Here is a 19,887-nt window from a genome sequence, read left to right as displayed (position 1 = left end):
CCTCCGCGCGCTACGCGCGCACACACACACAACAAACAAGAGAAGCAGGAAAGAAGGAAACACAACACAATAAAACAAGGAAACACAGTGATCTGAGGCAGAAAGAAAAGAACCAAAGAAGAAGAAAAAACAAAAGGAAAAGAGGAAAGAGCAGACAGACAAAAACAAAAGAAGAGAAAGAAAAACAAACCAGAGAATAAACCCACAGCAGATGCTGTGTTAGGACCAAGAAAAGTGAAGGGGACTGGGAAGGAGAGAAAAAGGTGAGATGGAAGGATGGAAAAGGAAGGAGGAAAGGAGTATGGAAGAGAGAGGTGAAAGATGAGGAGAGATGGGGAGAGGGTGAATTCTTGAGGGTCTTGAGGATCTTGACGTTTCTTGAGACTTGAGGAATGAAATTAAAAGCTGGACTCTTGATGACAATCCTGGCGGCGGCGATGCTTCTGACTAGCTGGCCACGGGAGGGGTCACCACAGCGTGCGGCGCCGAGTGACAATCCTATGTCACGTAGTGAGTTCTCATTGGCCTGTAGGAAGAATGGCCAATCGACGATGTGATTCTCCCGTAATATGATACGGGTGTGATGGTCGTGGGCACAGATCCTACATTGTGCCAGGAACCCCTCGAGGGTGAGGCCCCTTGTGGGTGGGACGCCGAGCCGTCGGCGAGGGTCATTCTCTTCGGCTCGGACGCCGTTCATGTAATATTTGGTGCGGTGTGCGCGTCGAGGGGCAGGGCGGATTGGGCGAGGTCTCACAGATTGAGGACGGGCTGGAGGCCGAGGTGGGCCCGCTCCGTGGTGTCTTCGGGCTCGAGCCACCAGCCAAGCGCTTGGAGGTCGGGGTGCTATTGCGGCCGCAGGGGCGCCGGGTGCCTCTCCCCCAGAGCTGTCTTGATCTGCAACGTCTGCCGCGGGAAGGAGTCCATTAGGCCGTGGCCCTTAGAAGAGGATGATGTTCCACAATCAGCCGTGATTTCCTTGCGGGCCGGAAAAAAGGGAAAGACTCGCGGGCATGTGCTCACCAGCATCTTGTAACGTGGTAGACCGCCCGTCTGTCGATTCGGCTTTGCCTGGTGCCTCTTGTGGGCCAAGCTCAACGTGCGCAACTTCTTGCAGTCTGTGGTTTGTGAGATCGAGGGGCGGATGATTGTCGAGGGGCCAAGGCTCTTCGCCGCCGTAGGGATCCTCCTTGCGAGCTACTACCTGCCCATGTAGCGTCCGGTTACCACGGGAGTCCTCTGACGTGTCGGAGTCCAGGACCAGACCCCGAGTCGGCCAGTCAGCCGGGGGTTCTTGCCAGGCACCTAATCTGTTGCGGTTGTCAGGTCCGGAGGCGGGGCGGGGTCGTACTAATCAAGGCACTGCAAAAAAAACTGTGTCAACTGTGAGCAGTTGACATGTGGTAACTCTGAGGAAGCTTGTGGTGTTACACCAGCCTTACCCAAGGTTTGACTCAACCAAAGCTTCAATGCACAGTCACTGTGCACCTTGCACAGTGACTGTGCCAACAAAGGCACTTGTGCATCCAGGTGGAGTTACAATGGTAGCTTGGCTTGAGTATCCTGCATGTCAACTGCAAGCAGTTGACCAAGTTTTTTTTGCAGTGGAGGGTTAACCTAGATGTGAAATCAGGCATAACTCGGTAAGACAAAGGAGGTAGTGAGCATCCCCGGCCACTCCTAACTGGGTCTGGGCCCCAAGTTGGCCATGACCGCTAGCATGGCCGATTGAAAAGCCTGTCAAGATTGCTCCTGGATGGCATCAGCCGCAGCGTGCCGCTGTGCTTCCTACACCGGCTCCAGTCTGGCCTCTTCACGTGCACTACTACCGTTGCTTTTGCCACGCCACTTATACACAACCACTGCCTCCGCTCTTGCAAAGGATCCCCAACTATCACTCACCTTTACTCCACCCACTCACTCGCACGCTCCTCCCGTTGATTTCGCCACACCAGTTATACACAACCCACACCGGCCGTCCTGAAACCGCTCTTCTTTGTCTTGCTCCATACCTCCTCAAAACATTCCACCCCGGTTTACACCCTAACTACCGTCGCTTTCGCTACGCCACTTATACACAACCACCCCCTCCGCTCTTGCAAAGGATCCCGGACTATCACTCACCTTCACTCCACATACTGATGCGCTCCTACCGTCAATTCCGCCACGCCACTTATACACAACCCACGATGTTGCTCCTGAACCCGCTCTTTGACCATCATTCTCATACGGCCCACATTTCAATTTTTGGCCCGTCCACATATATGTTCACTTCTATCAATTTGCCTTGTTTTCAAATATGCAAGGAGTTCACTCCGGTATGTTTCAGTCACGCATTCAGTAACCACGGCCCGCTACTCAAGCTTACCGTGGTTGTTCTTTTTTCATTAATCATCTCCAGCAACCTGGCTCCACAACCCCAAATACCACTTGCAGGCTCTGCTCAACCACCCATGTCGCTCAAGCCGCGTACCGTTCCCCATTTTGGATGAATTTGTTGCCTGGCAATTCAATTGAACTCAAGTCAATTGACACACCAGACCCCAACGGGTGTGACAGCCTCCCTGTCAGACACTGAGACACTAACTCCATGTGTCTACAATGTATGGTACATGTCTTATAACCTAATGGTTAAAGACTGCTTTAATAATTGACTCATGTACATGAAGTCAAGAGTTCAATTCCCTGTCATTACTTTAAGTATGTACCTTTTATTCATATGTACTATTATTATGTACTTACTACATATTTCACATTCTTTTGAATATGTAATTAACCTTATTTCACACTGATTACATATTTGTACATACAGAGAGAGATAATCTTATCTCTCTGTGTATTTATCCTGATTAAGCTTAATGTATGTACAAATTGGGAGATTACATACCCATTTATGTAAATCCCCTTCTGAATTCTGTGATTACTCCTCCTTGGAGTTAAGGATCCCTCAGGACCTTGACTCGAAGGAGGGAGCTGATCCCTGCAATATAAAAAGGGAGGTCTCTCACCTGTAGAGATTCTCCCACCCAGATTATTGCCATACAAACCCATGTACCTTACTGAAAATACAGTGAGTGGGGTTTTATATAATCTACACTAACCTTTTTCTTCCCTTACAGCTTCCCTTCTCCTCGTGTATCTTCCCCCTAGGTACAGGTGTAGTTATCACACCTGTAACCTAGAAGATAAGTGATCTCATCCTTATAACGCAACGGCGCTTGGCTTGATTTTCGCCGCGTCCCCTTACATACGTAAGGGTGCCAGTCCCTCCGCCTCTCGGCGTCGAGTTGGACTTTCTTCCACTTGTTACTCTCAGTAACTGTAGTGTGACCTCTTCTCCGCTTGCCGCTACCTCTCCGCCGCGGCTTGTGAGATAAAAACCCATCAGAGTTACGTCACATAAGAGATGAACTCTGACACTCCCCAAAGAATGTCTCAATAAAATTTCTATTTCTGGTTTTCCCAAGCATATCATTACTCTGAAGGTTGGAATGCCCGTTGTGGTCACGCAAAACATGAACATCAACAGTGGGATTCGCAATGGGGCTCAGATGCTAATCTTGGCATTTTCTCACGTTTATGTCCAAGGCCAGCTCATGACAGGTCTGTTCCAAGGACGGTCAATCATACTACAGCAGTTTTGTAAAAGGATGTCGCTGGCTCCCAAAATCCAAAAACCAAAAACCAGAGCCTGCAGGTTGTGCATGCGCTTGCATATGAACTGTGGGGCTGCAGATATCGGACGCTATTTGCAATCCTGAAAATCCAGCCCCGGCCGGCTCACATACGCAAATGAGCCATTGACTCTGGCGGGGTACTGGCTTTGCTTTCTGCCAGATACCCCCCCCCTTCCCCCCAACCGCTGCCACCAACCGACCAAATATTCATTCTTGACCACTTCCCGCCACCAAATCAAATCCAAAAATCTCAAATCCCAATCCACCCAAACCTCAATATGTCTAGCTCAAACAATTTTGCCCAGTACTTTGATGCGCCCGCGCCAATCACCATGCCCCATTGGTACCCCCCCCCCCCCCATCTGAAGCCAAAGGTATTTCAGGATTTCCTAACCCAGCCGACCGGGGCCATCATCCGAGCTTCGCCGGCCACCACAACTTGGACACCGGCCACCGTATTTCGGGCCCTGCTGGTGCCGCTACTGGGGGTGCTCCGTTAGTCGCCGGCCACCATGATTATCACACCGCCAGTGCAACTGCTCCGGGGCGCCATGTCTCAAACGGCCCAGCCTACATCAATTATGGTACCGTCAGCCCATCCGGTCAGCTGCCCACCAACACCGGCCACGTAGATTTTGGCTATGCCAGTGGTCACCCGACCGGCTACCCAGACGGACTTGTTTGCAGCTACCCAGCCGGCCATGCTGATTTTGCCGCCACCACCCCTGGCGCCAAACAGGCCCTTGTTGCTTTGGGTGCTTTGCCCACCGGCCTTGGAGGCCACCTTGCCATTGCACCGCCACCCCGAGCTACCCCGTCCCTGGTTTTGGAGTTGGCACCCCAGCGCAATTGGGATTGGAGTCCCATTACAAACCCGAGGATCAATTCTACGATCCAGCCGATGAAGAGGAAAAACGGGTGATCACACCCATTCACATAGCGTACCTGGTCTATATGGAGAAGAAGTTTTCTGACCCGCAGGTGCCCTCAAAATTCATCAGGACAACCACTCTGGTTGACTGGTGTGTATAGTCGTCGACCGGGAGGGATTCCTCCCGGTCGACTGGTATGTCTAGTTGTCAACCGGGAGGGATTTCTCCCGGTCAACTGCTCAATACATATGCCTGTTGACTGGGAAGGACTCATCCCAGTCGACAACTAGAAATACCTGTCGACTGGGAGGGATTCCTCCCGGTTGACTGGTGTGTATAGTCATTGACCGGGAGGGATTCCTCCCGGTTGACTGGTATGTCTAGTTGTCAACCGGGAGGGATTTCTCCCGGTCAACTGCTCAATACATATGCCTGTTGACCGGGAAGGACTCAACCCGGTGAACTACTTTATGTTGCTGTTGACCGGGAGATAGAACGGCTTTATGGCTGCCGACCACCGCAGCTCCCATACCCTAGGGAGAGCGGATACCCGCCGGAATACACGGGTACCCACTGGATTCTGCCGGAATCTCAGACATCCGCATCCGCTGGCGGGTACCCGAGGGCCTCCAGCGGGTACCCGCCAGCGGATAGCGGATACCCGCAACGGGTTTCATGCGCCCATCTCTATTTGGTGGTACCAATGTATCTGTCCAGTGACTGTACACCAACATTTTGGTGTACCCACATGTGCACCCCAATATTACTGGGGTGCACTTCTGGAGTACCCCAATTTATTGGTGTGCAGACCTGCTTACCCCAAAAAAATTGGGGTGCAGGTGTTGTAAGCCCCATCCCTGGAGTCTTACAAGAACCTTTCACAAGACCACATCAGCTTGTGACACTTCCTGCCCACTTAGTTCAAGTCCGTTTTCCCCTTCCTAGCCGCTAGAGATCCTGTTCCCCACATCTCTCCGGCTAGGTAAGCCTTCTCCCTTTCCCTTCTTCTCCTTCAGTTCCCTGGTTGTACATACTGAGAGATCCTGTTCCCCACATCTCTCCGGCTAGCCTTTCTTTCCCTCACATGCAAAGAAGCACACCCGTGAACTAGAATTTAGAGATGGCACTTGGGTACCCGTTTGCGGGTACCCGGCACCCGCCAGCAGGTACCCGGAACACCCGCTCAGCACCCGCCGGCGGGTGCCGGGTGCGGGTGCGGGTGTTCAGTTTTTGGGCAGGAAAAAAACGGGTACCCATCCGGGTACCCGCCCATCTTTGCCAGATGGATTGGAGGGATCTCTCCACTTGAAGAGGTGGGAGGTGTACATACCACCTCAAGCGGAGCGATCCCTCCGTCCAGAGGTGTGTACACCTCCTCAACCGGAGGGACTCCTTGACCGGAGGAGTCCCTCCGGTCGAAAAGCTTGTGCACCTCTTTGGCTGGAGGGATCCCTCCGGTCAAGGAGGTACTATACCCCCGGGACTCCGGGAGGAATCCCCGGGTCAGCGAGTATATTGATGACCGGGAGGATTCCCTCCCGGTCATTGATATAATCAATGGCTGGGAGGACTTCCTCCCGGTCATTGATAAATAATCAATGGCTGGGAGGACTCCCTCCTGGTCATCAATATAATTAATGGCTGGGAGGACTTCCTCCCGGTCATTGATATAATTGATGGCTGGGGGGACTCCCTCCCGGTCATCAATATAATCGATGGCTGGGAGGACTTCCTCCCGGTCATTGATATAATTGATGGCTGGGAGGACTTCCTCCTGGTCATCAATATACTCGCTGCGATGACCGGGAGGAAGTCCTCCCTCCCAGTCATCAATATAATTGATGGCTGGGAGGACTCCCTCCCAGTCATCGATATAATCGATGTCTCGATGGCTGGGAGGACTCCCTCCCAGTCATCGATATAATCGATGGATCAATGGCTGGGAGGACTCCCTCTTGGCCATCGCGATGAGCTTGCTGACTGTGGTAATCCCTCCCGGTCAGCGAGTGTATGTATTGCTGACCGGGAGGGATTTCTCACCGGAAGTGAGTATATCAGAGCGGGTACCCGCCCCTGCACCCGGCACCCGCCAGCAGGTACCCGGTATACCCGCCGAGCACACGGCGGCGGGTGCGGGGTGCGGGTGCGGGTGTTGAGATTTTGCAAAATTTCAGGCGGGTACCCGCACCCGCGGTGGGTACCCGGGTGCAAGAGGCCATCTCTACTAGAATTGCTCTCAGAGGCCTTCTGGCTCTGGTCTTCGCGCCCCTCTTCAACGACCAGTGAAGGACTCATCTCGAGTCCTTACAGGTGTTAAAACCCCCAGACTGCTTCAATTTTTGGGGTGAGATTTAATGTACACCAAATGAAATGGTGTACAGAAGTAGCACACCCCATTAAGGAGAGTTACTCCACCCTGTTGTTGCAAGCCCGCGTGACTGCACAAGTAGGCGCAGTCACTGCGGCCACAACCCTAAATGCAACGTCAGGTGACACTGCAGGCCGCAACAACACCTATTTTCCCGTAGTGTTATTGGTCAAGGATTGCCTCTCTGAGGTTGGTGATGTTTGAAGTTGTGGGTTCAACCCTCACTCTGAACAACTTTTAATCTGGCTTCCTGGCAGCATACTGAGTTTATGTGGTTGTTTAGTGTCAACTTGAGCAAACATCTTGCTCATATTGATAAAAACAACCACAAATCAGGGCCTTTACCAGAAAGTTACACCAAAGTTACCCAAATCTGGGAAAAAATGTAATGTAACTGGTTTTGTTCAAAATAACCAGGGAACGTAACTAGATAAAATGGAGCCCATTTTCTGCAGGAGATATCGTAACTCCAAATTAAATATCTGTAACTAGCAGATAACGTAACTGTAAAGGTTATGTTACCCTCAGAGTTATCCATTTGGAGAACGTATCTGCCCACCGCTGTTACTACCCTTGATGACATGTACTGACTGGTCATTGTGAGGAGTTGTCACTCCCTTCCATGACCACCAGTACTGTTTATCAAGGGGAGTTGTCACTCCTTCTGACAGCCGGTAACGCTGGTCATCAAGTGGAGTTGACTTCCATTGATGGCCAGCCAGTACCAGCCATTTAGGGGAGTTACAACTCCTCCTGGTGACTAGCAAAGTGGGACATTGAGCAGGTATTTAACTCCCTTCAATGACCAGCTGGGCCTGTACCAGTCATTAAGGGGATTTGTAACTCCCTCAAATGCCCAGAACTCCTGTGATAATACTTCTTAAAACTAGGAAGAAAGGGAAGAAAACATAATTGGAAACAAGGCTGACCTAGTGTTGGCAGAGAGATTAAATTCTCTGCCAAGCTAGATTGAGGAGGGGACAAATCTGCCAAAGTACGCAGTGGATGATGAATGAGGAAAATGTAATGTGAAACCTTTGTGGAGCCCACAGTATGTGCGGGCTTTACAAGCCAACACAAATTTTACCAGCAACATGCATTCAGTGGAGTAGTGAATTCTGAATGGCATGATACTCCAAAGTGAGGGTGGAAAACCCTGGGTTTCACTTGCAAGTAGTTGCTCACATGGTGAAATAAATTTGACACTCCTACCTTGTAAAGGGTGTACAATGGAGAGAAACTGGGAAGTAAATTCTGGATAGGCTTGGGAGGGATTATCAGTTAAACAGAAAAACACACCATGTGATGCAGGTGGACAGCCAAAACTTTGCCCCAATCCCCACATGAGATTAGACTGGGAGTATGATCCATTCAACATTGCATCCAGCCTGCAGTTTGTAATGAGTTCAGCATCAGCATAGCCATTACTTGCTCCTGGGAGCACCACCAACATTCAATTGACATCCAACCCAGAGCCTGACAAAATTACGGTCTGGCACTCTCTAGAGAGTGCCACACTTTCCCCCCTGGTGGCTTATTAGAAATACAACCTTCAGTTTGTTGATTAACAAACCCTTCCATATTCATGAAGATTTGCCAGGATAAAAAAGATTTCCCAAGGTGTTCATGAGTAGGGAAAGCACCACAATAACCCCTTCCCTACCCATGAAGATTTGTGAGTGTACCAAAGATTGTCTTTGGGGTTTAAGATGATCAAGATGGATTCAAGGGAGCAAGGCCTAAGCCTGGGGAACCTTCTAGTTCCAAAGCGGGCTAGATTGCAAACAAGAAACTAGTTGGGCAAGATTAGAGCTCTCTGGCTAAGTAAAACTATGATGAGATGAAGAGAAGGAAAAGGAGAAACCAAGGAAGTGCTTGCCTAGTTGGGAGAGATTAGATCTCTGCCTGACTAGGGAAGAGCGGGGTCAAGTCTAAGTAATCATGTTCGCAGGGGTCTAGGGTTAGGTAATCCCATAACCCCTCGTGTGAAGACCGAATGTCAAGGGGGGCTTCACAATACATATCAAGTTTACAATATTATTCAAAACTTCTGCTTCTCACAAAGCTCCATTTCCAGCTTATCGATATCATTGCCGGTGATTTTTTCGGATGCAATTTTTTTGAAAGTCTGGTAGATCCTCATATGCAAATCAATTTCATGGTCCCAGGCGGCTTTAGTAAGATCAAAGACTTCATTGGTTGAAATTAACTCTTTCCATGCACGATCTTCTGAAAATCCGCGAACTAAGGTTTTCTCGTATGCATCGGCTGATTGCAGCAGTTTGTTCCAAAAGAAATTGGCTTCCGACCACGCATATGGTACAAATCGCCCGTGGTATTTGAGCTGGGTCAAGACGAAATAAGTGTGACCTGTCGCAATCGCCATCCACACATTGAGCTTTCTGGTTGCTTTCATGAATTCAAAGCTTCTTTTGTATTGTAACGTGCTCGGATCCATGCGGTCATTCAATCCGAGTTGTTCGGTAAACTTGGCCCCGTACTTCTTTTGGGCATAGTCTAAGATGTCAAATGAAAACCTGAGGAATTGCAATATCCACTGTTCCGGATATTTCGGGCTGATAACTGGTCTAATCAAGAAATTCTTCAAGTTCATCAGATCGTCTTTGACTTCTAGGAATCCACTCGCCAACTCTTCATCATACTGGCTTTGGGTGAGTTGACCTTGAAGCTCTTTGGAGACAATTTTTTCCATCTTTTTTAGGAAGTTCAGATGCCATTGTGCTTGGATTGGGAATTTATTGGGATCCATTCCGTCATAAGCGAGTGTCCACTCATAGCAAGATTCAAGAACAAATTTGAGACGGTAAAACCCAACAAAATCTTGTTCTCTCCTTCCGAGCCCTAATGATTACAAGAAAGTTTGGGATGGCATTAATAATAATATACACTTGATAATGCTAGGAGGAGCTCACTCCAAGGAATTTCGTAGTAGTCACAAACCGCTCACCATTGAAAATTTCCGCAACAGATGAAAGCAGTGGATGGTTTTGGAGGAACTCGACTTCTTCTAAATTGCCTGGAAACTTGCTCCAGTACCTGACATCCAAAACAAACCTCCCGTGAGATTCCATAGCAAGCCATTTTAAGAATACGGGGTTCCTCAAGGAACCCTGAAAACTTTCTTCTGACTCGGCTGGGATAAGGTGGTATTTGTATAAATAGCTTAAGGTATTCAAGATGCAGCTGTTCCAAACGGCCCTAGCATAAAAGTTCGTGTCGTGCATGGTTGCGGTGGTGTCGAGGAATGAGACTAGCTTTCGAATCCATTGCTTGTACTCTTCCAATTCCAATGAAGGTTTTGGAATCAAGCCGAGTGGTTCTCCGCTGACAGTTTGCGAGGTGGAAGTCCCTAATGTCTGACGACCATATACAGTCTCAAGAAGCTCGAAAAAACGTTCAATTCCCATAGATTTTCTTTCCTGGTTTTCGAGTCCATCTCGGCAACACGTGATGGTATGGCTTCGTCGGTCATATGTCTAGTCCATGCGACGTTGTCCATCAACCCCAACCAATCCATCTGCCTTTTTTCCAAATTAACTATGTACCCAAGAAATCATCTTTATCAGTGACCATAACTCCGCATACTGATGTCCAAGAAGACAGGTTTCACTAACTCTGATCGTGCTGAGTTCTCAATCCCAGTTCTGAAGACGTATGATTTTGGTTTAACGATAGGACAAGATGCGCTAGTATGGTACATAAACCGTTTTTTTAGGCTCACCGATTTCCTGTGCGACAGCAACAAGATGTTGGTACGCCGAGCTTCCACTGGTCGCTTCAATCTGCTTGCTGGACTGATCAGTCTTGCCGGCCTCCTTGACGGCCAGAGGATCGTCTAATTGATCCGCGATGGCTCTCAGTCTCTTCGTGTTACATATATTTGGACGGGTTGGAAGCCATGAAGGTGTGGTGAATACGCTTACCATTTTTGCCTCGGCTCATGTGAGAACCGGCCCGCTTAGAAGAGTTTTCGACGTCACTTGAGGTGAGTGCTAGGTCCATGGGCTCGTCCAAAGCTATGAAGGTAAGAGGGAATCAGTATCGCATTTTCTTCGTTATAAATTGACTTGAAATGAGGAAAAGCAAATGGAAGCATGATCTTTACCTTCGATACCGCGTTCAACCTCCTTCCCCTGGCTTGTAACTTCCTTGTTCAGTGGAGCACAGCAAATTTCCGCTAGTAATAGGACGACCAATGTCAGGGCCAATGCTCTCAAATAAGCCATCACCGAGTGTCTTGGCTGAGAATAGTCAAAAAAACATTCATGAGGAGTTGGTCAGCAGCACAAACCAGTAATGCCGGGCAAACCAAGCTCGGAGGAAAACCTCTTACTATAACTTGTATCTTCTTGAATATTTTCAACCGGGATTCTCCCTAACGGTGTCGTTTTGATTCTCCCCAACGGTGTCGTTTTAGATGAAAACTGGTGGGCCAGCTATGGAAAAACCACCTGTGAACAGCCTATAAGATGGTATGTTGAAGCCCCAGACTCGCGCACAGGAGAGGCTTCACAGAGCCTTTCTGGGGGGCCTTTTTTGCTCCGTGGATTCCATGGATTCCACGGAATCTGGGTCGCCTGCGCCTCCCAAAGTCCACCCAACTCAAAGTACACGAACTATCTGATCGGTCAACTTGGTCCGAGCCTCTTGTCGGACCGAGCTTGTCCGACAAGCTTGCAGCCCAGGCCGAGAAAAGTGTACAACTCTTGATCGGATAAACTCAGGCAATGCAGTGAGGTCCCCCACCGCCACTTTTTGTTTTCATTTTTTCATTCTTTCTCACTCCCCCCCTCAGCAGTATCAAGTTCCATGGGCCAAAGGTTTTGTTTTGGCCGATCAACCGTACACTTGTTTCTCCTCGCTTTTGAATGCGGTATACTCACACCTTGGCTGCAATCACATTTTTTTTCTTTTGTCGTTTGGCGCAATAGTTTTACTGTTGCACATGTGAGAAAATAAAAGAAACAATCATCTTGATCATGATTGGAAAGGAGGGAAATGAATTCGCGCAGCACAGCGAGGCCAAAATTATACAAAAGTAAAGAACAACACACAGATGCCAAGGAGAAAAATGAAACAACAAACTATATGAGGTTTTTCCTCTGCTTAATCAGCTTGGTGACTGTTGTTAGTTGCCAGATTCTCGTTAGCAATGTTCAGGAGATTTAACATGTCACCTGCGCTGATTTCTTCGCCATCTACATTGCTACCAGCGTCCTCTTCACCTTCGTCAATTCCCGCAAGTATAGCTTCTGAATTGTCTTCGCTTTCGTCATTGTCTGTAGCATGAAACCTTGGCGGTGGAAGGGAATTCACCAGTGAGAACCAAGGATGATTGAGTGGGGTCGGCCCATAAATAGTTTTCCAGAGTTCAACGACATCTCCAGCCCAGGATCGCATCAAGGCTTCATGTTCTGAGAGCTCTTCATCAAGGATTGATTTCACCAGGGCCAGTTTGTCTTCCTCTTCGCACTCGCCTAGATCAATGGAGGTGATTGGTAGATCATCATGTATCCTTGTGTTTCTTTCGGATCCCATACTTTCGTCTGAATCAGCCTGGCTCTCGAGAGCATTTGATAATAAACGATCTAGCATTCCACGCATAAGACCTGAGCCTGTGATCTCTCCAGGCATTTTTCCTAAGCATATGACCTGACTCACCAACATCATCCAATTTTGCCTGGATGGAAGCATGAAGCTTGACAGCCCACGAAATCACACATTTGAACTCTTTTCCAACAAGAACCTTTTCTTCATCACTCCTGTCTATTGCTAGGACTGCCTGAATCCCCGCTCGTACATCTGCATTTTTTGCCCACGGCGCTTGCGAATGAAACAAGTATACATCTTGCCAGAAGGAACTTTCTAGCGAAAGATTGGTGAATGTATGATAAGTGAGGGGCTGGTTTTCTGGAAGGTTGAGCTGCTCGGGTGCAAAACGTGTCAGATAGTCGCTCCGATACCCGTTGAATTTGTTCACGGCAGCTGTGATTGGACCTTTGCGACGTTCAATTGCGGCTAGAATTCTTGTGCTGAGAGTGGTTCCAATGTGCGTTCCCCGATACAGTGGCTGTCGCTCAGCATGCAACTCCACCGCGTGGGAATAGAGTTTTGATTTGGAATGCCATACAAGAAGTCGTGCATTCTGCTCCTCAGCTGTTGTTAACAGCAAATTAAGTCTTGATGGTCATTTTTTTTTTTAAAAAAAAAGGATGCTTACGATTTGTCCCGACCAAAGCAGCAGGAAAGGATGCAAAATCCACCTCCACTGAGCTCTGCAGCTCTTGAGCCTCGGATATTTCAAGAATAGTTTCCATTATTGAGTCATATGTACCCGGGTTTTCTCGGTGAGCTGCCAGTTGGTTGATGCGCCTCCTGAGATGGATAAGTGGTTTGAGCAAGCCTGAAGTCAATACTGGCTTACTATAGGGAGCATATTTACCTTAATGTTTCCAAAGTGGCATGCCGGTCTAAATAAACTGCCAAGCGCTCACGTTCTTCGGTCTCAACATCTGTGTGGTTCTGCTGAAAGTTCCGCTGATCTTGCCACTGGGATTCAAAAAATTCACGGTTGTAGGTCGATTGATCCAGAGAAAATGGGTTTTGAACTCTGGTCAACTCGTTCAGCCGGGCACTTGCTGCGTCACCCTTCTCACATGCCATCTTGTATTTGTGCTTAATCCACACAACTAGATATCAAGAAATTAGTTGAGCTTGAAATTCATAACAAACTTTATTAACAAGTGAATCATGCATCACACATACCCACCTAGAGAAATAATTCCTTTCTTGTTGTGGAACTCAACTTTGAGTTGCAATGAACCAAGTCGATGATTTCTGGTTGCATGTCTCAAAGCACTGACAAGCGGAGACAAAACAGACCAAAGCCGTTCAAGCCCTTCACCATCTGAGAGGCCCCACCCGTCGTTGAAACGAGGGCTAAATTCCAACTGACACTTCCAGTTGTGCACATATGAGTGAAACACTGATGTGCCAAAATGTAGCCGATCTGCTTCCTCCGCAAACATGTGACGCTAGAATGACATGAATAAGTTGCATGGTTTCAATCAGGAGCAGAAGTGAAATAATGCTCACCAAGCCAATGAACTTTTTCATTGTACAACCAATATCGTACAGGACCCGCACTTCTCTCTCTGAATCAACATCCTGCAGGATCTGATTCATAATCGCCAATGGGTACTTCCGTTTCTCCCCCCCACCAGTAATGTTGGCAAGATAAATAGCCGCGTCATGCCTACAGCAGCTCCCCATCAACCCAGTGTCGTCGCAGGCCTTCCAGGTTGATGTACTTCTCTTGTCGTCAGCAGCTTTATGTGCATCTGCACATCGATCGGCCTAGTAAGGGTAATTTACAAAATTGAACAGGCAATGAGCAAGGTTAAAATCTATTACAAATCAAAAGGAAGAACTCACTTTGTTGCGAACTCGGTGCAAGTTTTCCTGCGCCAGAATCTTATTGTTCATCTCTTGAATGGCGTCCGGGTGGATAAATTTGCTGGGGGTGATGAGGTCCAAGTAGTTCTTGCTAGCGGCGAAGTGATGTCGATGTTGGAAATTTCCATCAAGACAGATGATTAATGGTTGAGAAGCGGCTCGGGCCGTCGGACCAAAGCAGGCAGGACAGGATTCTTTAGCCAAGATCTCCTGCCCAGATAAATTCATAACGTCTTTGAATATGTTGTTAGATCGATTTGAAAGCGCTCGGTAAATATCCACAGCAGCTGTGAAAGATCTTCGAAGGTCGCGTCTCTGTTGTACCATCACAATATTAGTAATATATTACAATAAATCTACATTTTTAGTGGAATTATGAGATCATTTACCTTTCCCGAGCTGGTCAGGAGAGGATTGGACCGCTCCTCTAGCCAAGCTTGCATGGTATTCATGAAAGGCAAGTTACCCACGGTGCACCACTGCCATAAGTGGCTATGAAAGCCGAGTAAGTTGAAGGAGAATGCTGTTTGAGGGGCAACCGGCGAACAGCCTAGATAACCATGCGCAAGAAGATGGAGGAGGTCAGGTATGCATTTACAGAATCGCATCCGTCTTCGCTTCTGAACTGTCAGCATAAATCATGCCAATTGTTAGCTGGCTGTTGCTTGAGCAGACCGCACACCAATGATAAATAAACATAGATTGAAATACAAACTGTTCAGATCTATCAGGTCCACAATACGATAATGGCAGCTTGCTTCTTCGCAGTCACAGAAGATTTTGGACCTATCGTTCCCCCAGTCAGATGTTGTCCAATTCGCCGTCTCCGACTTGAGAAATAAATATGCGCCATGGAGCGCTGGCATCACCTCAGCCCAGTTCTTTTCTTGTCTTTCTTGTGCGGCTTGTTGATTCACCTGAGTGTGGTACCTACGCGCATGACCCAGAAGATCAATGGTGACATCGCCGCTTAAATGGTCATGGTCTAAGGGGTCGCGGTCGTGATTGCCGGTATCGAAATGTTCTGCCTGTAAGGAGTTTTCGGTGTCCACAAGGTTATCTGCATCTTCTTCGGCACAATTGAGGTCGTCTTGCAGTCCCTGGTGTGCGGAAATTAACCCAGGGTTGAAGGTTCGTTGAGGTCCTTGTCCACTAGCGAATCGCTCAAGCCGTTCATATTCACGAATCCTATCTTCAAAAGAGGCAATCCTTGGCTGGTATGAAGTCCTTCGCTCGCGAAAAATTCTTGACATTTCCACTGTCTACCAGATTTTTCTTTTGGGCTTTGAGAGATGGGCATACACGAATCAGTTTTGAAAGAAAAGTGCATGAAGAAGTGATTGATATCACAGAAAACTTACACCAGGTAGTGAAAATCGAACAAGTTGTATGCTTTTCGGAGAGATCAGTTTGATTGCGCATACCAGAGAAACTTCAGACTTGGCCGCATAAATATGTACATATTTACATAAATACATGACAAGAGTGGAACTTGTTTTTTCCGCATACAACATTAGACTTGGCCAGCCATTTGGCATACATACAAATTACCATGGATCATAACCCCTAGTCAATACCAACATCAATCATCTTATTTATGATTCAGCAATCAACCCATGAGCAAATAATGAAAGGTTCAAGTTTTTCAATTGATGTGAATTGATCAGAACTGAATCACTGTTTTTCCCATTTCATGTGCGGAATTTGTGCAATATATCACCTCAAACTTTTCCAGAGTGGGTGAATGCTGGAAACCTCAGCTAGTATTTTGCTTCCAAAGAATAGATTATTTGATCATGAAGGTTATGAATAAATAATTCAAGCTTTGGAATCAAGTAAATTGGGTGAGTATAAAGAAACAACATGCAGCTTCTATGTGTGCAATCCAAAAGAAAAGTCAAAATTTACATATTCCAGTGACTATGTGTTGTTTCTCTTACACTCACTCAATCTAATTGTTTCCTAAGCATGTATTATTTATTCATAAACTCATGATCAAATAATCTATGCTTTGGAAGCAAGTACATTGATTTATTCTAAGAGAAGGACACATAGTTTCTATCACTCTGGAATTCATGTGTTTCTTGTGTGTGAAATTTAAAATTGAAATTTCACACACATTCCACCAGATGCTTATAATCATTCAAGTTACTAGCTTCCAATCATGTGTTATCTATTTATAGTCTTCATGAAAAAATAGTACATGATCTGGAAGCATTGAAATTGAATTAGTACCAAATACAAAACACATGTTCACTGGACTATGTGTGTTTTTATATTGCACATATATTTGGATGACCACACTGTGCACATTGGAATTTGGTGAGTTGAATAACAACATAAAACCTCATATGAGATCCCCATGAAATTTTTCCTCCATTCACCAATCACATTGGTTAGTGAAGTTCAAATTTTAGCCAAAAACTACTTGTTTTTTAAAATCAAGTGATAGAAAGCTATGTTCTTTTAATTTTCAATAGAATTGTATCTCATAGCAAGCAAGCCCCTTAAAATCCACATCCAGAAAATTTATCCAATAATACTAACATACACAACCCATCACTCTTCATACCTAGTAAATCAATATCAAACAAGTGATCACATGTAAATATGGATAACTGAAAATAATTTCAGTGTCTAAATTTGCCACCACAACATATCTGCCTTCCGTGGCCCCAGAGCATATGCCACATGCAATTTTCATGCCATTTCAAGAAATGAGTTCAACAATAGTTTTTTTTTTCCTTTCTCACATGGTAAAAAATTCACCTCATTAGTTTGATTCAAATCATCACTCCAGGAAGAATTGAGAACATAAAAATACTAGATGCCATGAAGCTTTCAATTTTTCAATAGTTGAAGCCAAGCTACCACATAAAATCAATTCCATTATCTGCACTAATTTTATGTGCACAGGGCTCAAAAAAGCACCCACTACACTGCACCATGCACTTATTAGCACTTTTGGCCTCTTTTGCCACAAAAAGCATTGTAGCATAGCAGAAAGAAGTGTAGAAGCAGGCTAAAACTAACCCAAAAAGGGTGACTGTTGGTGCCACTTTTCTAAAAAAGTGGCAATGTAGCTTTGTGTAGGAAGTGTAGCAACCAGCTCTACTTCAAAACCTTCAAATCCCCAAAAGGAATCATTCTAGATTTTAAATATATATGAAAAGAATGAATTCAAACTCAATAATTCTCTCCAGGAATTCTTTATCATTTGATTTGTGGTCAATGAGTTATCCTATCCGGTGGATGTCATATTTAGAGACAAAACTGCATCCCTCCACACATCCCACATTTTTTATTGGTTGTGTTAAATCCAGTATTGTGTAAAGCCAGTATCCATTTTGTAAGAATTTCAAGATGAGCCCATGTTTATGTCATTGTGACATGAAACCAAACATACAAATCCGGTGAGTGAAAGTGAAAATCACAGTCTTGCAAATGTCAGGGGCCAGTGCTACTCTCACCTGGAATTTGTGTTGTACTACAGCAACACATGTCAATATTCTTGGCCAGATCCCTCTATTTGACTTTTAGAATTCTAGGGAACAACACAGCTTTGCCGCGGCCCAAGTAGCATAATACCAAAAAACCCCAATAGCCGCAGCCAGAGTAGCATAACACTGAAAAACCCCATAAAAGCACCAATTTGGCCCATTTTGAAACATATAACTCAGAAATCTCTGACCAATGTTCTCCTGTTGTCTCTCTACATCTACTTGTACCACAAAATAATTGAAAAGTGTTGATTTAGATAACTTTTGCATACTTCTCCAGTGAGAAAACACAAGAAAAGAACTGCAGAAATGAGAAAAGAAATGGACAAGATGGAAGAAATCTGCATGATAAGAGTAAATAAGTTCTGAAATCAAAGTAGAGAAGAACTAGTATTCATTGTAAGCCAACAAGCAATCAAACAAGAGCTTGCAAGCCTTGAACCTCACTCAAATCTGCTTCGGCTTGACTTGAATCTTGGATAAGTGAAATCTGTTGGAAATGCAATGCCTTAAGAATGGCATTGATTTGATCCTTTGAGTATTTGCCGGTATCTTGGTCAAGCAGAGTTGTTTCAAGATCCACCATCCCTATGTCCGAAGGGTTGATCGCCTCTGGTTGAATTCTGAGGATGAGATTCAATTCCCGTAAGACCCCACGAGCCTTAGCAGGCCATCCACGCGATCGCTTTCCTTGAGTTGCTTTCACTGCATCAGAGGCAAGTGTCAGTTAGACAAAAAAGGCACATAAAAGTTCCTACTTACGCAGCAAGCACCGCAACTTCTCCCTCATGTCGGCTTTCCTCTGGGCTGCATTGCCAGCTTCCCAAGGCTCAACTGCACGCTGAGGCAATTTCTTGATGGGTCGGGCTGCTGGATTTAGCTCGGCATCCACCATCATTCCGGTGACCCAAATATGGAACTTCTTCCAGCAATCGTGTTTGGCCTTAAGTATGTCCATGTACATCTCACCGAGGGGAGTTCCTCCATGTAGGAAGACCGAGCCCGCTGCATCGCTTGAGACAATCAAGACAAAACCTTCCACCTGGTGATCCGCTCTCAGATGGTTAAACTGGAAAGTAACAATACAGGTCTATCAACCTCTGATTAAAAAGATGAAATTATAAAACATACCTTTTTTGTTACACCATTGATCCACTTCTTACATACTGATAGAGCCTCGGCGCCGCTTCTACTAGCCTGTTGTACTTTCACAGCCGGTGCTACCATTCTGTTGTTCTCCGCTCGAGCTTGAAGAAATTCCGTGTCAATCTCCCCAGCTGCGTCGCGATCCTCTTCCTCTATGTCTTCAGGATTGTCAGCCTCCGCAAGACCAATGGCTTGCCGCAGTTTGTTGAGAAACTCAACGTCATTATACTTGAGCTGCTCGGCCTCGGTTAGTCCTCGCCACTTTTCTCCGACTTGCTGCATCCGTTCCCCAGGGGGGAATTCCTCTTTGGGATTGATAAAAACAAAAAAATGAGCTGAAATGACATCTTTGTAGATAGTCAGAAGTATCCTTACTTCTGGCAAAAAGTTGGAGCGCTTCATGAGCGTATCGACAATAGTTGTTGAACCTGTTTGGCCCTTTCATCTTGTTGAATCCACCAACCCACTTGAACAGGATCTCCGATCGTACCTCGTGCGTAATTGCCAACTCGTGTATCTTCTTCTGGTACTCAAGGGTCAAGTGCTTGAGTTCGTCTTTGATGCAGTTGGTAAGCCGTTTAACTTTACCAGTGGCATAGGCGACTTCTCGGACAGTAGCCGAATTTCCATTGCTTAAGCGAACATCCAATTCAGCACGAGCTTGGGCTTGAGGTCCAAGTGCCGCCGAATGGATGGTCGCAGGTGCTTCATTGGCCGCCGCGGCTGGTTCAGATGGAGGTGGGTTGCTGGAGGATGTGGACGGTTGAGTTTCTCCAGAGATCTCGGCTTGGCTTCTGTTCTTCTTGGTGAAGTTCACCCTCCGTTTGCCTCGTGTACTCGTAGTCGCC

At 46.5% G+C, this 19,887-nt stretch overlaps 2 protein-coding genes across 2 annotated transcripts; both read right to left on the bottom strand.

Moving 5' to 3' along the window:
- Nucleotides 1-8,958: 8,958 nt before the first annotated feature.
- Nucleotides 8,959-10,162, bottom strand: PtA15_17A255 (uncharacterized protein; the record flags this gene model as incomplete). Its single annotated transcript, XM_053164352.1, has 2 exons — nucleotides 8,959-9,779; nucleotides 9,886-10,162. The coding sequence occupies 2 exons, from the start codon at nucleotides 10,160-10,162 to the stop codon at nucleotides 8,959-8,961; spliced, it is 1,098 nt and encodes a 365-aa protein (XP_053028328.1).
- Nucleotides 10,163-10,287: 125 nt separating this feature from the next.
- PtA15_17A254 (uncharacterized protein) lies at nucleotides 10,288-11,164 on the bottom strand (the record flags this gene model as incomplete). The annotated part of the gene is made up of 5 exons (XM_053164351.1): nucleotides 10,288-10,475; nucleotides 10,553-10,582; nucleotides 10,660-10,773; nucleotides 10,862-10,954; nucleotides 11,044-11,164. The coding sequence occupies 5 exons, from the start codon at nucleotides 11,162-11,164 to the stop codon at nucleotides 10,288-10,290; spliced, it is 546 nt and encodes a 181-aa protein (XP_053028327.1).
- Nucleotides 11,165-19,887: the final 8,723 nt, after the last annotated feature.

The sequence above is a fragment of the Puccinia triticina genome, chromosome 17A (assembly GCF_026914185.1).
Source record: "Puccinia triticina chromosome 17A, complete sequence".
Classification (NCBI taxonomy): Eukaryota; Fungi; Basidiomycota; class Pucciniomycetes; order Pucciniales; family Pucciniaceae; genus Puccinia; species Puccinia triticina.
The sequence above is the reverse complement of the archived record's forward strand: the minus strand, read 5'-3'. Positions and strand labels throughout refer to the sequence as shown.